The sequence below is a fragment of the Pelobates fuscus genome, chromosome 10 (assembly GCF_036172605.1).
Source record: "Pelobates fuscus isolate aPelFus1 chromosome 10, aPelFus1.pri, whole genome shotgun sequence".
Taxonomy (NCBI): domain Eukaryota; kingdom Metazoa; phylum Chordata; class Amphibia; order Anura; family Pelobatidae; genus Pelobates; species Pelobates fuscus.
In genome coordinates, this window is record NC_086326.1 from 154,271,209 (window position 1) to 154,287,729 (window position 16,521).

The following is a 16,521-nucleotide window of genomic DNA, read 5'->3' on the forward strand; positions in this document are numbered from 1 at the left end:
CCTTTGCTCCATGAGGTCTCCTACTCCAAGCTGTGTCCAGGAATCCTGCAGCAGGGCTTTCTGTTAATCCAGTGGCCTTCTCTCCAGTCAGCATCGCATTTGGTGTCTCGGGGACTCTCAAACCGTAAGTTGACCCACCTGTCACGCCAGGATTAGTTCCCACGACGTTCAGTACAGCACAGGTCCTCACTTTACGGTTTCCTTTCGTTTGGCACGGTTATTTCGTACCTTATACTCACCTGGCTGTTCATGTAAAAATCTGTTTAAAATCTGTTCGGTTAAAACTACAAACGAAATACAATTTTTCGCCTACACACTGACCCCTACCAGTATTTTTGCTGTACTGCAGGCTTCTCAGACATTATTGCATTTCATGTACAAACCAACGAACCACTGCATTTTCGCCTACACACTGACCCCTACCGGTCTCTTGGTGTACTACAGGCTTCTTAGACATTATTGCATTTCATGTACGAACCACTGCATTTTTCACCTACACACTGACCCCTACCGGTCTCTTGGTGTACTACAGGCTTCTCAGACATTATTGCATTTCGTGTACAAACCAACGAACCACTGCATTTTCGCCTAAATGCTGACCCCTACCAGTCAATCGGTATACTACAGGCTTCTCAGACTTTATTTCACTTCATAGGCAAACAAAATAACTACAGCATTTTCGCTTTTATACTGACTCCTATCTGTCAAACGGTATACTACAGGCTTTTCAGACATATGGTTATTCCCCTCATAACATTCCCACTATAATTATAATTACACAACTAGAAAAGCTACAATTTCTGGGGAAATTGTGTGAAGTGTTCTTGCCTCCACCAGTAGTCTACAACTGGAGTGGGCGGAGTAACTGTTATAATTTATATAGCACATTTAATTGCAACGTTGTTGCACAGTTACATTAAACCATACATTTATAAAAACTCTAGCAGGTGTACAAAAGGCTTTGTCTATGACATCACTTGCTGCTGCAGCCTGGCACAGGTCAGAGTATTTTTGCGGTTGCCATCTTCAAACGGTCATATTTTAAAAACTATAAATCCTACAGTGAATAGCTTTATATTGTGAGAATCACAAGACCCAGACCGACATTTTTATGTATAGTATGTCTCTGAGATATTAACAATGAAGGCACAGTCGCAGATTAGAAATTGCCCTTCAAATGTGAGCTTTGCAGAGTGGAGTTTCAATGAATGTCAATGGACTGCGTGAGTAGCAAACAAATGCTCATATTGCAAAAACTATCAGGACTATGGCTTTGCCGTGGACATTTTTAGTGGCAGCAGGGATAGCTGAACGTTTTGATATAAGATTTGTGTAGGTGGGCCTGAAAATGAGTGAGTGGTGGCAGTTTAGAAATCATGTCCTGATTTTTCAGCTTTTGCCAGCTCCCACTCTAGCTTTGCCATTCATTCCTATGGGACAAATTTCGCCACAAGAACGACGATATTCCGTGAACCATTCGGCGAAACGTTCCACAAAGTAATAGCAATCCGATCGGGAACAATCTGCACGTTTTGGTAAATTTTTGTCTATGTAGTGTAAAAACTGTGGGAGGAGTTAGGGTGGCAAATTTGGCTATAATAAGAATAATAATAATAATAATAATATATATGTGAGATAACATTAAGTGGTCTTGCTATGCAAGAACACTTAATAACTAGAAAAGCTACAATTTCTGGGGAAATTGTGAAGTGTTCTTGCCTCCACCAGTAGTATGCAACTGGAGTGGGCGGAGTAACTGTTATAATTTATATAGCACATTTAATTGCAACGTTGTTGCACAGTTACATTAAAACATACAGTTATAAAAACATTAGCAGGTGCAAATGGCCCTGTCTATGACATCACTTGCTGCTGCAGCCTTGCACAGGTCAGAGTATTTTTGCGGTTGCCATCTTCAAACGGTCGTATTTTAAAAACTATAAATCCTACAGTGAAGAGCTTTATATTGTGAGAATCACAAGACCCAGACCTACATTTTGATGTATAGTATGTCTCTGAGATATTAACAATGAAGGCACAGTCGCAGTTTAGAAATTGCCCTTCAAATGTGAGCTTTGCAGAGTGGAGTTTCAATGAATGTCAATGGACTGCGTGAGTTGCAAACAAATGGTCATATTGCGAAAACAATCAGGACTATGGCTTAGCCGTGGACATTTCTAGTGGCAGCAGGGATAGCTGAACGTTTTGATATAAGATTTGTGTAGGTGGGCCTGAAAATGAGGGAGTGGTGGCAGTTTAGAAATCATGTCCTGATTTTTCAGCTTTTGCCAGCTCCCACTCTAGCTTTGCCATTCATTCCTATGGGACAAATTTCGCCACAAGAACGACGATATTCCGTGAACCATTCGGCGAAACGTTCCACAAAGTAATAGCAACGCGATCGGGAACAATCTGCACGTTTTGGTAAATTTTTGTCTATGTAGTGTAAAAACTGTGGGAGGAGTTAGGGTGGCAAATTTGGCTATAATAAGAATAATAATAATAATAATATATATGTGAGATAACATTAAGTGGTCTTGCTATGCAAGAACACTTAATAATAATATATATGTGAGATAACATTAAGTGGTCTTGCTATGCAAGAACACTTAATAAGAATAATAATATATATGTGAGATAACATTAAGTGGTCTTGCTATGCAAGAACACTTAATAATATATATGTGAGATAACATTAAGTGGTCTTGCTATGCAAGAACACTTAATAACTAGAAAAGCTACAATTTCTGGGGAAATTGTGTGAAGTGTTCTTGCCTCCATCAGGAGTCTACAACTAAGTGGGCGGAGTAACTGTTAGTATTTATTTATATAGCACATTTAATTGCAATGTTGTTGCCCAAAGTGCTTCACAGTTACATAAAAACATAGTTATAAAAACATTAGCAGGTGCAAAAGGCCCTGTCTATGACATCACTTGCTGCTGCAGCTTGGCACAGGTCAGAGTATTTTTGCGGTTGACATCTTCAAACGGTCGTATTTTAAAAACTATAAATCCTACAGAGAAGAGCTTTATATTGTGAGAATCACAAGACCCAGACCTACATTTTGATGTAAAGTATGTCTCTGAGATATTAACAATGAAGGCACAGTCACAGTTTAGAAATTGCTCTTCAAATGTGAACTTTGCAGAGTGGAGTTTCAATGAATGTCAATAGACTGCGTGAGTTGCAAACAAATGGTCATATTGCGAAAACTATAAGGACTATGGCTTAGCTGTGGACATTTTTAGTGGCAGCAGGGATAGCTGAACGTTTTGATATAAGATTTGTGTAGGTGGGCTTGAAAATGAGTGAGTGGTGGCAGTTTAGAAATCATGTCCTGATTTTTCAGCTTTTGCCAGCTCCCACTCTAGCTTTGCCATTCATTCCTATGGGACAAATTTTGCCACAAGAACGACGATGGGAGTATAAATAGTGAGAGAGACAGAGAGGACGATGGGAGTATAAATAGTGAGAGGGACAGAGAGGACGATGGGAGTATAAATAGTGAGGGACAGAGAGGACGATGGGAGTATAAATAGTGAGAGGGACAGAGAGGACGATGGGAGTATAAATAGTGAGAGGGACAGAGAGGATGATGGGAGTATAAATAGTGAGAGGACAGAGAGGATGATGGGAGTATAAATAGTTAGAGGGACAGAGAGGATGATGGGAGTATAAATAGTGAGAGGGACAGAGAGGACGATGGGAGTATAAATAGTGAGAGGGACAGAGAGGACGATGGGAGTATAAATAGTGAGAGGGACAGAGAGGACGATGGGAGTATAAATAGTGAGAGGGACAGAGAGGACGATGGGAGTATAAATAGTGAGAGGGACAGAGAGGACGATGGGAGTATAAATAGTGAGAGGGACAGAGAGGACGATGGGAGTATAAATAGTGAGAGGGACAGAGAGGACGATGGGAGTATAAAAAGTGAGAGGATGATGGGAGTATAAATAGTGAGAGGGACAGAGAGGACGATGGGAGTATAAATAGTGAGAGGGACAGAGAGGATGATGGGAGTATAAATAGTGAGAGGGACAGAGAGGATGATGGGAGTATAAATAGTGAGAGGACAGAGAGGATGATGGGAGTATAAATAGTGAGAGGACAGAGAGGACGATGGGAGTATAAATAGTGAGAGGACAGAGAGGACGATGGGAGTATAAATAGTGAGAGGGACAGAGAGGACGATGGGAGTATAAATAGTGAGAGGGACAGAGAGGACGATGGGAGTATAAATAGTGAGAGGGACAGAGAGGATGATGGGAGTATAAAAAGTGAGAGGACGATGGAAGTATAAATAGTGAGAGGACAGAGAGGATGATGGGAGTATAAATAGTGAGAGGGACAGAGAGGATGATGGGAGTATAAAAAGTGAGAGGACGATGGGAGTATAAATAGTGAGAGGGACAGAGAGGATGATGGGAGTATAAATAGTGAGAGGACAGAGAGGACGATGGGAGTATAAATAGTGAGAGGGACAGAGAGGACGATGGGAGTATAAATAGTGAGAGGGACAGAGAGGACGATGGGAGTATAAATAGTGAGAGGGACAGAGAGGACGATGGGAGTATAAATAGTGAGAGGGACAGAGAGGACGATGGGAGTATAAATAGTGAGAGGGACAGAGAGGACGATGGGAGTATAAATAGTGAGAGGGACAGAGAGGACGATGGGAGTATAAATAGTGAGAGGGACAGAGAGGACGATGGGAGTATAAATAGTGAGAGGGACAGAGAGGACGATGGGAGTATAAATAGTGAGAGGGACAGAGAGGACGATGGGAGTATAAATAGTGAGAGGGACAGAGAGGACGATGGGAGTATAAATAGTGAGAGGGACAGAGAGGACGATGGAAGTATAAAAAGTGAGAGGACGATGGGAGTATAAATAGTGAGAGGGACAGAGAGGATGATGGGAGTATAAATAGTGAGAGGGACAGAGAGGACGATGGGAGTATAAATAGTGAGAGGGACAGAGAGGACGATGGGAGTATAAATAGTGAGAGGGACAGAGAGGATGATGGGAGTATAAATAGTGAGAGGGACAGAGAGGACGATGGGAGTATAAATAGTGAGAGGGACAGAGAGGACGATGGGAGTATAAATAGTGAGAGGGACAGAGAGGACGATGGGAGTATAAATAGTGAGAGGGACAGAGAGGACGATGGGAGTATAAAAAGTGAGAGGGACAGAGAGGACGATGGGAGTATAAATAGTGAGAGGGACAGAGAGGATGATGGGAGTATAAATAGTGAGAGGGACAGAGAGGACGATGGGAGTATAAATAGTGAGAGGGACAGAGAGGACGATGGGAGTATAAATAGTGAGAGGGACAGAGAGGACGATGGGAGTATAAATAGTGAGAGGGACAGAGAGGATGAAGGGAGTATAAATAGTGAGAGGGCAGAGAGGACGATGGGAGTATAAATAGTGAGAGGGCAGAGAGGACGATGGGAGTATAAATAGTGAGAGGGACAGAGAGGATGATGGGAGTATAAATAGTGAGAGGGACAGAGAGGACGATGGGAGTATAAATAGTGAGAGGATGATGGGAGTATAAATAGTGAGAGGGACAGAGAGGATGATGGGAGTATAAATAGTGAGAGGGACAGAGAGGATGATGGGAGTATAAATAGTGAGAGGGACAGAGAGGACGATGGGAGTATAAATAGTGAGAGGACAGAGAGGACGATGGGAGTATAAATAGTGAGAGGGACAGAGAGGACGATGGGAGTATAAATAGTGAGAGGACAGAGAGGACGATGGGAGTATAAATAGTAAGAGGACAGAGAGGACGATGGGAGTATAAATAGTGAGAGGACAGAGAGGACGATGGGAGTATAAATAGTGAGAGGGACAGAGAGGACGATGGGAGTATAAATAGTGAGAGGGACAGAGAGGACGATGGGAGTATAAATAGTGAGAGGGACAGAGAGGACGATGGGAGTATAAATAGTGAGAGGACAGAGAGGATGATGGGAGTATAAATAGTGAGAGGGGCAGAGAGGACGATGGGAGTATAAATAGTGAGAGGGACAGAGAGGATGATGGGAGTATAAATAGTGAGAGGACAGAGAGGATGATGGGAGTATAAATAGTTAGAGGGACAGAGAGGATGATGGGAGTATAAATAGTGAGAGGGACAGAGAGGACGATGGGAGTATAAATAGTGAGAGGGACAGAGAGGACGATGGGAGTATAAATAGTGAGAGGGACAGAGAGGATGATGGGAGTATAAATAGTGAGAGGACAGAGAGGATGATGGGAGTATAAATAGTGAGAGGGACAGAGAGGATGATGGGAGTATAAATAGTGAGAGGGACAGAGAGGATGATGGGAGTATAAAAAGTGAGAGGATGATGGGAGTATAAATAGTGAGAGGACAGAGAGGATGATGGGAGTATAAAAAGTGAGAGGGACAGAGAGGACGATGGGAGTATAAATAGTGAGAGGGACAGAGAGGATGATGGGAGTATAAATAGTGAGAGGGACAGAGAGGATGATGGGAGTATAAAAAGTGAGAGGATGATGGGAGTATAAATAGTGAGAGGACAGAGAGGATGATGGGAGTATAAAAAGTGAGAGGGACAGAGAGGACGATGGGAGTATAAATAGTGAGAGGACAGAGAGGATGATGGGAGTATAAATAGTGAGAGGGACAGAGAGGACGATGGGAGTATAAATAGTGAGAGGGACAGAGAGGACGATGGGAGTATAAATAGTGAGAGGACAGAGAGGACGATGGGAGTATAAATAGTGAGCGGGACAGAGAGGATGATGGGAGTATAAATAGTGAGAGGGACAGAGGATGATGGGAGTATAAATAGTGAGAGGACAGAGGGGATGATGGGAGTATAAATAGTGAGAGGGACAGAGAGGACGATGGGAGTATAAATAGTGAGAGGGACAGAGAGGACGATGGGAGTATAAATAGTGAGAGGGACAGAGAGGATGATGGGAGTATAAATAGTGAGAGGGACAGAGAGGATGATGGGAGTATAAATAGTGAGAGGGACAGAGAGGATGATGGGAGTATAAAAAGGGAGAGGACGATGGGAGTATAAATAGTGAGAGGACAGAGAGGATGATGGGAGTATAAATAGTGAGAGGGACAGAGAGGACGATGGGAGTATAAATAGTGAGAGGGACAGAGAGGATGATGGGAGTATAAAAAGTGAGAGGATGATGGGAGTATAAATAGTGAGAGGGACAGAGAGGATGATGGGAGTATAAATAGTGAGAGGGACAGAGAGGATGATGGGAGTATAAATAGTGAGAGAGACAGAGAGGATGATGGGAGTATAAAAAGTGAGAGGACGATGGGAGTATAAATAGTGAGAGGGACAGAGAGGATGATGGGAGTATAAATAGTGAGAGGGACAGAGAGGACGATGGGAGTATAAATAGTGAGAGGGACAGAGAGGATGATGGGAGTATAAATAGTGAGAGGACAGAGAGGATGATGGGAGTATAAATAGTGAGAGGGACAGAGAGGACGATGGGAGTATAAATAGTGAAAGGGACAGAGAGGATGATGGGAGTATAAAAAGTGAGAGGATGATGGGAGTATAAATAGTGAGAGGGACAGAGAGGATGATGGGAGTATAAATAGTGAGAGGGACAGAGAGGATGATGGGAGTATAAATAGTGAGAGAGACAGAGAGGATGATGGGAGTATAAAAAGTGAGAGGATGATGGGAGTATAAATAGTGAGAGGACAGAGAGGATGATGGGAGTATAAATAGTGAGAGGGACAGAGAGGATGATGGGAGTATAAATAGTGAGAGGGACAGAGAGGATGATGGGAGTATAAATAGTGAGAGGGACAGAGAGGATGATGGGAGTATAAATAGTGAGAGGGACAGAGAGGATGATGGGAGTATAAATAGTGAGAGAGACAGAGAGGACGATGGGAGTATAAATAGTGAGAGGGACAGAGAGGACGATGGGAGTATAAATAGTGAGAGGACAGAGAGGATGATGGGAGTATAAATAGTGAGAGGGACAGAGAGGATGATGGGAGTATAAATAGTGAGAGGGACAGAGAGGATGATGGGAGTATAAATAGTGAGAGGGACAGAGAGGATGATGGGAGTATAAATAGTGAGAGAGACAGAGAGGATGATGGGAGTATAAAAAGTGAGAGGACGATGGGAGTATAAATAGTGAGAGGACAGAGAGGACGATGGGAGTATAAATAGTGAGAGGACAGAGAGGACGATGGGAGTATAAATAGTGAGAGGGACAGAGAGGACGATGGGAGTATAAATAGTGAGAGGGACAGAGAGGACGATGGGAGTATAAATAGTGAGAGGACAGAGAGGACGATGGGAGTATAAATAGTGAGAGGACAGAGAGGACGATGGGAGTATAAATAGTGAGAGGGACAGAGAGGACGATGGGAGTATAAATAGTGAGAGGACAGAGAGGACGATGGGAGTATAAATAGTGAGAGGACAGAGAGGACGATGGGAGTATAAATAGTGAGAGGACAGAGAGGACGATGGGAGTATAAATAGTGAGAGGGACAGAGAGGATGATGGGAGTATAAATAGTGAGAGGGACAGAGAGGATGATGGGAGTATAAATAGTGAGAGGGACAGAGAGGACGATGGGAGTATAAATAGTGAGAGGGACAGAGAGGACGATGGGAGTATAAATAGTGAGAGGGACAGAGAGGATGATGGGAGTATAAATAGTGAGAGGACAGAGAGGACGATGGGAGTATAAATAGTGAGAGGACAGAGAGGACGATGGGAGTATAAATAGTGAGAGGGACAGAGAGGACGATGGGAGTATAAATAGTGAGAGGACAGAGAGGACGATGGGAGTATAAATAGTGAGAGGACAGAGAGGACGATGGGAGTATAAATAGTGAGAGGACAGAGAGGACGATGGGAGTATAAATAGTGAGAGGGACAGAGAGGACGATGGGAGTATAAATAGTGAGAGGACAGAGAGGACGATGGGAGTATAAATAGTGAGAGGACAGAGAGGACGATGGGAGTATAAATAGTGAGAGGACAGAGAGGACGATGGGAGTATAAATAGTGAGAGGGACAGAGAGGATGATGGGAGTATAAATAGTGAGAGGGACAGAGAGGATGATGGGAGTATAAATAGTGAGAGGGACAGAGAGGACGATGGGAGTATAAATAGTGAGAGGGACAGAGAGGACGATGGGAGTATAAATAGTGAGAGGGACAGAGAGGATGATGGGAGTATAAATAGTGAGAGGACAGTTATAAAGGGGGTAGGGTTATAGGGGGCGGGGTTATAATGGGGGAGGAGTTATAGGGGCGGGGTTATAATGGGGGAGGGGTTATGATGTCATTACGGAGACTTTTTTTCTTTTTGTCTTTTTTCTATTTTACCTATAGAAAAGAACCCGCCCCCTAAAGCACAGGAAATGACGCACATTGAACGTAAAGTAGGAAGTGGTTTGGAACGCAACGTAATTCCCCACAAAGAAAGCGCATGTAACGTCACTACCCAATGGAACGCAAAACCAGGAAGTGTGGTGGAACGCAAAATCCGGAAGTGGTTTTCCTGCACATAGGAAGTGATAGCAAACCCTTGCTTTGTCTTCCCGTTCAGCTAGTTCCGTGTCAGTGTAATTATCCCGAGGAGAGAACCTGCTGCAGGTCAGTGCTGACTTTATTTCTCTAATATAGAACCAGGAACAGCAATGGGAAGTGACTGAATGGAGAGAGCAGCGGTGGGAAGTGTCTGAATGGAGAGAGCAGCTGTGGGAAGTGACTGAATGGAGAGAGCAGCGGTGGGAAGTGACTGAATGGAGAGAGCAGCGGTGGGAAGTGACTGAATGGAGAGAGCAGCGGTGGGAAGTGTCTGAATGGAGAGAGCAGCTGTGGGAAGTGTCTGAATGGAGAGAGCAGCTGTGGGAAGTGACTGAATGGAGAGAGCAGCGGTGGGAAGTGACTGAATGGAGAGAGCAGCGGTGGGAAGTGACTGAATGGAGAGAGCAGCAGTGGGAAGTGACTGAATGGAGAGAGCAGCGGTGGGAAGTGTCTGAATGGAGAGAGCAGCGGTGGGAAGTGACTGAATGGAGAGAGCAGCTGTGGGAAGTGACTGAATGGAGAGAGCAGCGGTGGGAAGTGACTGAATGGAGAGAGCAGCGGTGGGAAGTGACTGAATGGAGAGAGCAGCGGTGGGAAGTGTCTGAATGGAGAGAGCAGCTGTGGGAAGTGTCTGAATGGAGAGAGCAGCTGTGGGAAGTGACTGAATGGAGAGAGCAGCGGTGGGAAGTGTCTGAATGGAGAAAGCAGCTGTGGGAAGTGACTGAATGGAGAGAGCAGCTGTGGGAAGTGACTGAATGGAGAGAGCAGCGGTGGGAAGTGACTGAATGGAGAGAGCAGCTGTGGGAAGTGTCTGAATGGAGAGAGCAGCAGTGGGAAGTGACTGAATGGAGAGAGCAGCAGTGGGAAGTGACTGAATGGAGAGAGCAGCAGTGGGAAGTGTCTGAATGGAGAGAGCAGCAGTGGGAAGTGACTGAATGGAGAGAGCAGCAGTGGGAAGTGTCTGAATGGAGAGAGCAGCAGTGGGAAGTGTCTGAATGGAGAGAGCAGCGGTGGGAAGTGACTGAATGGAGAGAGCAGCGGTGGGAAGTGACTGAATGGAGAGAGCAGCTGTGGGAAGTGACTGAATGGAGAGAGCAGCTGTGGAAAGTGTCTGAATGGAGAGAGCAGCAGTGGGAAGTGACTGAATGGAGAGAGCAGCAGTGGGAAGTGACTGAATGGAGAGAGCAGCAGTGGGAAGTGTCTGAATGGAGAGAGCAGCAGTGGGAAGTGACTGAATGGAGAGAGCAGCAGTGGGAAGCGTCTGAATGGAGAGAGCAGCGGTGGGAAGCGTCTGAATGGAGAGAGCAGCAGTGGGAAGCGTCTGAATGGAGAGAGCAGCGGTGGGAAGCGTCTGAATGGAGAGAGCAGCTGTGGGAAGTGTCTGAATGGAGAGAGCAGCTGTGGGAAGTGTCTGAATGGAGAGAGCAGCTGTGGGAAGTGTCTGAATGGAGAGAGCAGCTGTGGGAAGTGTCTGAATGGAGAGAGCAGCAGTGGGAAGTGACTGAATTGACAGAGCAGCAAGATGCCGAGCAAGGATCACAGCAACGGGAAGGGGGTTAGTCAGGAACACAGCAGTGGCTGGATCAGGTTAACAACAATAGGAAATGGGTCAGTTAGAATCACAACAAATGATCATTGCTGAATCTTCGGTGCAGTGAAAGGAAGTGTCTGAATTACGCTCACAGAGACACTCCATTTACCAAATATTAAAATCACTGATTAGTAGTTATTTCCCAAACAAAATCTTACATGGATTTAATTATGTATTTTTTCTTTGGGGGTACTTTTAAAAACCGCATGCAAAAGATGTAGCTCTCTTGTTTGTAGCCCTAACAAGCACTCCCCTTCCAATCATAGACTTCCCAATTCAGCTTAATGAGAATCCTTTGCAAAGCACGTGCTCTGGCCAATTAAATGTTTTAAGGATCACTCCAAGCACCTGTAAACTTACCTGGGGTCCGCTGGGCTCAAATGACCCTTTACTGCAGAGTTGGAATGTCTCTCTGCAGTGAGCTATTCCCAGCGGTGCAGGGCTAAGCTCATTGGCTGAGGCAGCTGAACTGATTTATAAGCCAGTGAGCTGATCCTTCACAGCAGGGATTAGCCCAGGGGAGCTAATGGAAGCTCTGTGCGGGAGCCTTAAAGGGATAATATAGTCACCAGAACAACTACAGTTTAATGTTTTTGTTCTGGTGAGTATAATTATACCCTTCAGGCATTTTCATGCAAACATTGAGTGGCCGCCACTGGAGGTGCTTCCTGGGGCAGTGCTGCACAGTAGGCAGCACTGCCATTCAGAGTCTCCACGCTGTGCATGGCACAGAAGAATTAGAAGAAAGAATACATCTGATGGCAAGTATAATATATCTCATAATTCCTGGTCCCCATGGCGACCTAGCGCTTGGGATTTGTCGAGCTCTGATATATTAGAAGAAGGCGGAGACTGAAGTTGTGGGAGGGGTTACCTGGCTATTTAAACCCAAGCCCCCTACACCACTGGGCTGATCCTTTGTGCTTCCGGTTCGATACTCACCTGGAAACTCGATCCCTCGCTGACAATGCCGGTCACTCCAAGCACACGAATAGCGTTGGTATTTACTTACCATTACGACAAGTCTACTTACTACCACAGGTTACCGCTGCCACGCCAGGGCCCCCCCGGCATCCAACATCCATCCGTGGGCTCTGGAATCCTTTTCAGCCGGAACACACACACTCCCAGACACAAACACTCCCAGACACACACACTCCCAGACACACACACACTCACTCCCAGACACACACACACTCACTCCCAGACACACACACTCACTCCCAGACACACACACTCACTCCCAGACACACACACATACATACACTCTCAGACACATACACTCTCAGACACACAACACACACATATACACAATTATTTGTATATTTTTTTTAAATTAAAAAATGTCCACCCAGCCTCCCTACCTGGAGAGCTGGCGTGGACTTGTCCCTGGGGTCCAGTGGGGCTTCAATGCGGCCGGCTCTTGTCTCGCTGTCAGACGCGGCGAGGGAGCTGTGTTCTCTCTGCTCCCTCTCGCCGCGCGGGCTGTCTACTGATGCCGGGAGCCGGAAGTGACGTCATATTCCGGCTCCCAGCATCAGCAAACGGCGCGCGGCGAGAGGGAGCAGAGAGAACACAGCTCCCTCGCCGCGTCTGACAGCGAGACAAGAGCCGGCCGGGGGGGTCCTTCAGGTGGCCATTAGGCCACCTCTTGGGCCCCCCATTACAGGGGGAACACAGGGGCATTTGGGGGCGGCATTTTTTGCCGCCCCCTGAGTGCCTGCAGGACCACAAACGGGAACGGCGTTCCTGCTCTAAAAAAAGTGCAGGAACGCCGTTCCCACGCGTTCCTGCAGGACTCGAGCCCTGTATATATATATATAGAGAGAGAGAGAGAGAAAAATTTCTTGCATTCACGCTATTATTCACCTTGTGCGCCGGGTGCTTAGCCAGGGCTTGGTTATCCAGAATATCTAACAAGGTAGCAGCACTCACGGAATTTAAAAAATCTAATCTTTATTGTTTCATGTTAAAAAATAAGATTAACGTTTCAGTCCAACAAACAGGACTTTCTTCAGGATCAATACATTAATACATTCAATTAAACAAACTTTTATATAGCAAGGTACATTACACAAATAAGCTTACCCTCAGGTGAAGTGCCTTCCCGACCGGCGTCCTATGCCACCCCGTGCGCATGTGCAAAGAGGCTCCGCCCACATGAGGTGATGACGTCATCGCGCCCGTTCCCATGACGACCGAATACAAACGCGGTCGTCATAGGAATAAGGCTGCGGTTGCCGAAAACAGTAAAATAGACACCATACAAGTGAGAGAAATAGAAGACTACGAATATTAGCAACAGATGAATAATGAATAAAGGGCTTAGAATATGCAATAATAAGTGCTCAAACTTACTGATGATGTGATATGACGATCATAATAAAGTGAACCAGTGCTTATTCAAAATACTTGAGAGTAAAGTGCAAATGTGAATTTGGGCAAAGCAAATGTTGCAGTGCAAATAGCAAATAGTGCAAACAAATATATATAAATATAAAGTGCCGAGGGACTGATCCAACATTACATCATATGTGCACTATGCATATACAATAAACAACAATTACATAAACATTATTTAACAGTAGTGACTTTATGGATATATATCTAGTGCCCAATACATAGACCATGGGCCAAGTTATTAGAGTACTTATTGCGGACTCTATTACTTCAATATACAGATTAATGATACATTATACATTTTCGAAACTATAATGGAATTTGAAGCAAATTTCTTAAGCATTTTCCTTTTTGTCTGCTTAATGTACCAACTGCTCTAATATGATATAACTAGTCTATACACTACTGCATTATCAAGAACACAATAAGAACATATGTTGTGTGCACTACTGTTAACATCTACTCAAAAAAGTTGAGTTAAAAGGCTATTAAAAAACTATTACAAAAATTCCAAGTCGGAGTTAAGACTCATATGAATGAAAGAAATGAAATAGTTTATAGAGGACATGCGTCGTTTTACATGTAATAGTATGTTGTATAGTATACTTCTTAGTTGTATGAGGATGGGTAAAACTTTTGGAAGGTGTCATGTGCCCACACGTTGCGCATCCCAGGCAGCGTACCGACCCCCGTTTTCCCTGGTGTAACTTCTGAGTGGATCTGTGTGTACCAGTAAATCCTTTAAGTTCTTAGTATAGCATATACTGCTATTGCGGCCATGTGATCATGGTGATCACGTGGCCCTGGAGTGCAGGAGGACGGAGCTGCTACAGAGGGACTGCTGGGGTCTCGGGCAGTCACCTGGACCGGCGATCCCGATTGGGGGGAAGTACATGGGTACAAATTGCCGCGGACGTGCAGAGTATATCGGCCGTGGAACACTAATTGGGAAACGCTGCACTAGACTAATAATTACACAAAGCAAGCTTTACTTGTATCTGACTGGATGTTTCAGTCTTGTGTTCTTAGATCAGGCAAGTAGAAACTAGCTTGAAGGTGCACGCTACGCACATACATTTTAGATTAATGAAGCAGTTTGCCCCTCACTGCTAAATTCTCTGCCATTAAATCCCCTGTCTGAGACACACACAGTCTCCTACTCCCTTCCTGTAAAGAGAGCTGATGTGAAGTTTCCTTTATTAGACAGACTGTCTAAAAACATTAGATCTCTCTTTACAGGAGGTGTGTGGGGAGACTTTCATTTCTTTTCTCCTGCTCTAATTGCTGCAGCATGCTGTGTGTAATTAAAGTGAAATTAACTTCAATTTCCTTTATTTTCCAAGGTTTTAGATCCTGAAGGTTTGTGAACACACCTAACAAGGGAAAACACCTGTCCACCATCAAACTGCCTCACTGACTATGGGTAAAGACAGTAAGCGGGTGACAGAGAGAATATTAAATCTCACTCTGGAGATCATCTATCTGCTGACTGGAGAGGTGAGCCATTGTGGGAAATAGACTTTTATTAGCAGAATGAAAAGAGGGTAAAATTGGTGGTCATTGGGAATCTTTTAATGATCACAATGTGGTTGTCTGAGAGGTAGGTGAGATCTTTTGCAAATATTAGGTTGTAAGATTGTTTTGAGCTGCAGATGACTAAGCACATTGACACACTGATGGCTGGTGAATGTAGGAAACATGTTTACAGTGATGCCTAATGATGTGTATCTCCACATGTAGGACTATACTGTGGTAAAAAAGTCTAGTGACCATGTCACACACAGCAGCCATCCTCCTGCCTTTGTACCAGAAGAACTGAAGAAGAACCAGAGTTTGCATTCACAGATAGGTGAAGGGAACCCTACCAAGAAGATCCTGGAACTGACCAGCAAGATCCTAAACTCACCGACTGAGGAGGTGAGACTGTTGTGAATGGGACATTATACATTAAAACCAAGGGATGTGTCTGTATGGTGATTGTATCATTGTGTGTGTATCAGGTTCCTATAAGATGTGAGGATGTCACGGTCTATTTCTCCATGGAAGAGTGGGAGTATATAGAAGGACACAGGGATCTCTACAAGGATGTGATAATGGAGAACCACCAGCCCCTCTGCTCTCTGGGTAAGAGGAAGTTAAATAATTGCTGTTGTATTTATATTCCCTATCTTACACATAGACAGCACCAACATTATCTGTTAATAATGCACATGGCATACAAAGCACCCACCAATAATAAGCTGTACTAATGGCCGTGGCTTCACAACGCACTGAAGTGGTGCTGGAGCTGAGAGCTCTGCTTCAATCATAATGAAATTGGGATTTACAGCAGCAATGGCTCTATATTGTCGAGATTGCTAGCGTATGTTATTTCTGCAAACGGAAACTAGTGATTTCACAATGTATAGATTGTTTCAATAATAAACTAAACCCATCCCATGGTCTCCCAGCTCAGACTCTTATCAGCCAGTGTTGGGTACTCTTTCTTGAGGAGGGTAATCTTCTGTCTTGAGTTCCATTTAACAGATTTAAATGTTTTAACAGTATATTGGCCATTTTAAAACTTCATGAACACTGGCCTATTGGCAGAGGTGGGTGCTTTCCCCATCTTAGACTATGGGACATACTTGTCAGGGTACCTGTGGTCTCTACCTCCAAAAGAGGTAGAGACTTAGCTGTTCCACCATCCAGACGGTCTGATGACTCCCTTCCCCGCGGTCTATCCGGTCATGCAAGGCCGGCCGCGAGGGAGTGACTGCCTTTTACACCATCTAGGCAGGAAGTCATCATCCGGACACTCCCCCGGATCGACCTGTCAGTCAATTGCTGCAGGACCAATCAGGACGTCTCGGAGGTGTGGTTACTGCTCTGAACAGGGTATTTAACAGAGCTTCCTTCATTAGCTCATTGCCCTGTCGTGGTTCTAGCTTGTTCTAGTCACTCAG

At 44.7% G+C, this 16,521-nt stretch overlaps 1 protein-coding gene across 1 annotated transcript in view; it reads left to right on the forward strand.

Moving 5' to 3' along the window:
- Positions 1–16,521, forward strand: part of LOC134574882 (uncharacterized) — a 63,698-nt gene that overhangs the window by 2,716 nt on the left and 44,461 nt on the right. The window contains exons 3-7 of the mRNA XM_063433929.1: positions 9,388–9,461; positions 9,682–11,140; positions 14,958–15,073; positions 15,317–15,493; positions 15,577–15,700. Coding sequence (XP_063289999.1) covers positions 9,388–9,461; positions 9,682–11,140; positions 14,958–15,073; positions 15,317–15,493; positions 15,577–15,700 — 1,950 coding nt within the window. The remainder of the gene's footprint in view (positions 1–9,387; positions 9,462–9,681; positions 11,141–14,957; positions 15,074–15,316; positions 15,494–15,576; positions 15,701–16,521) is intronic.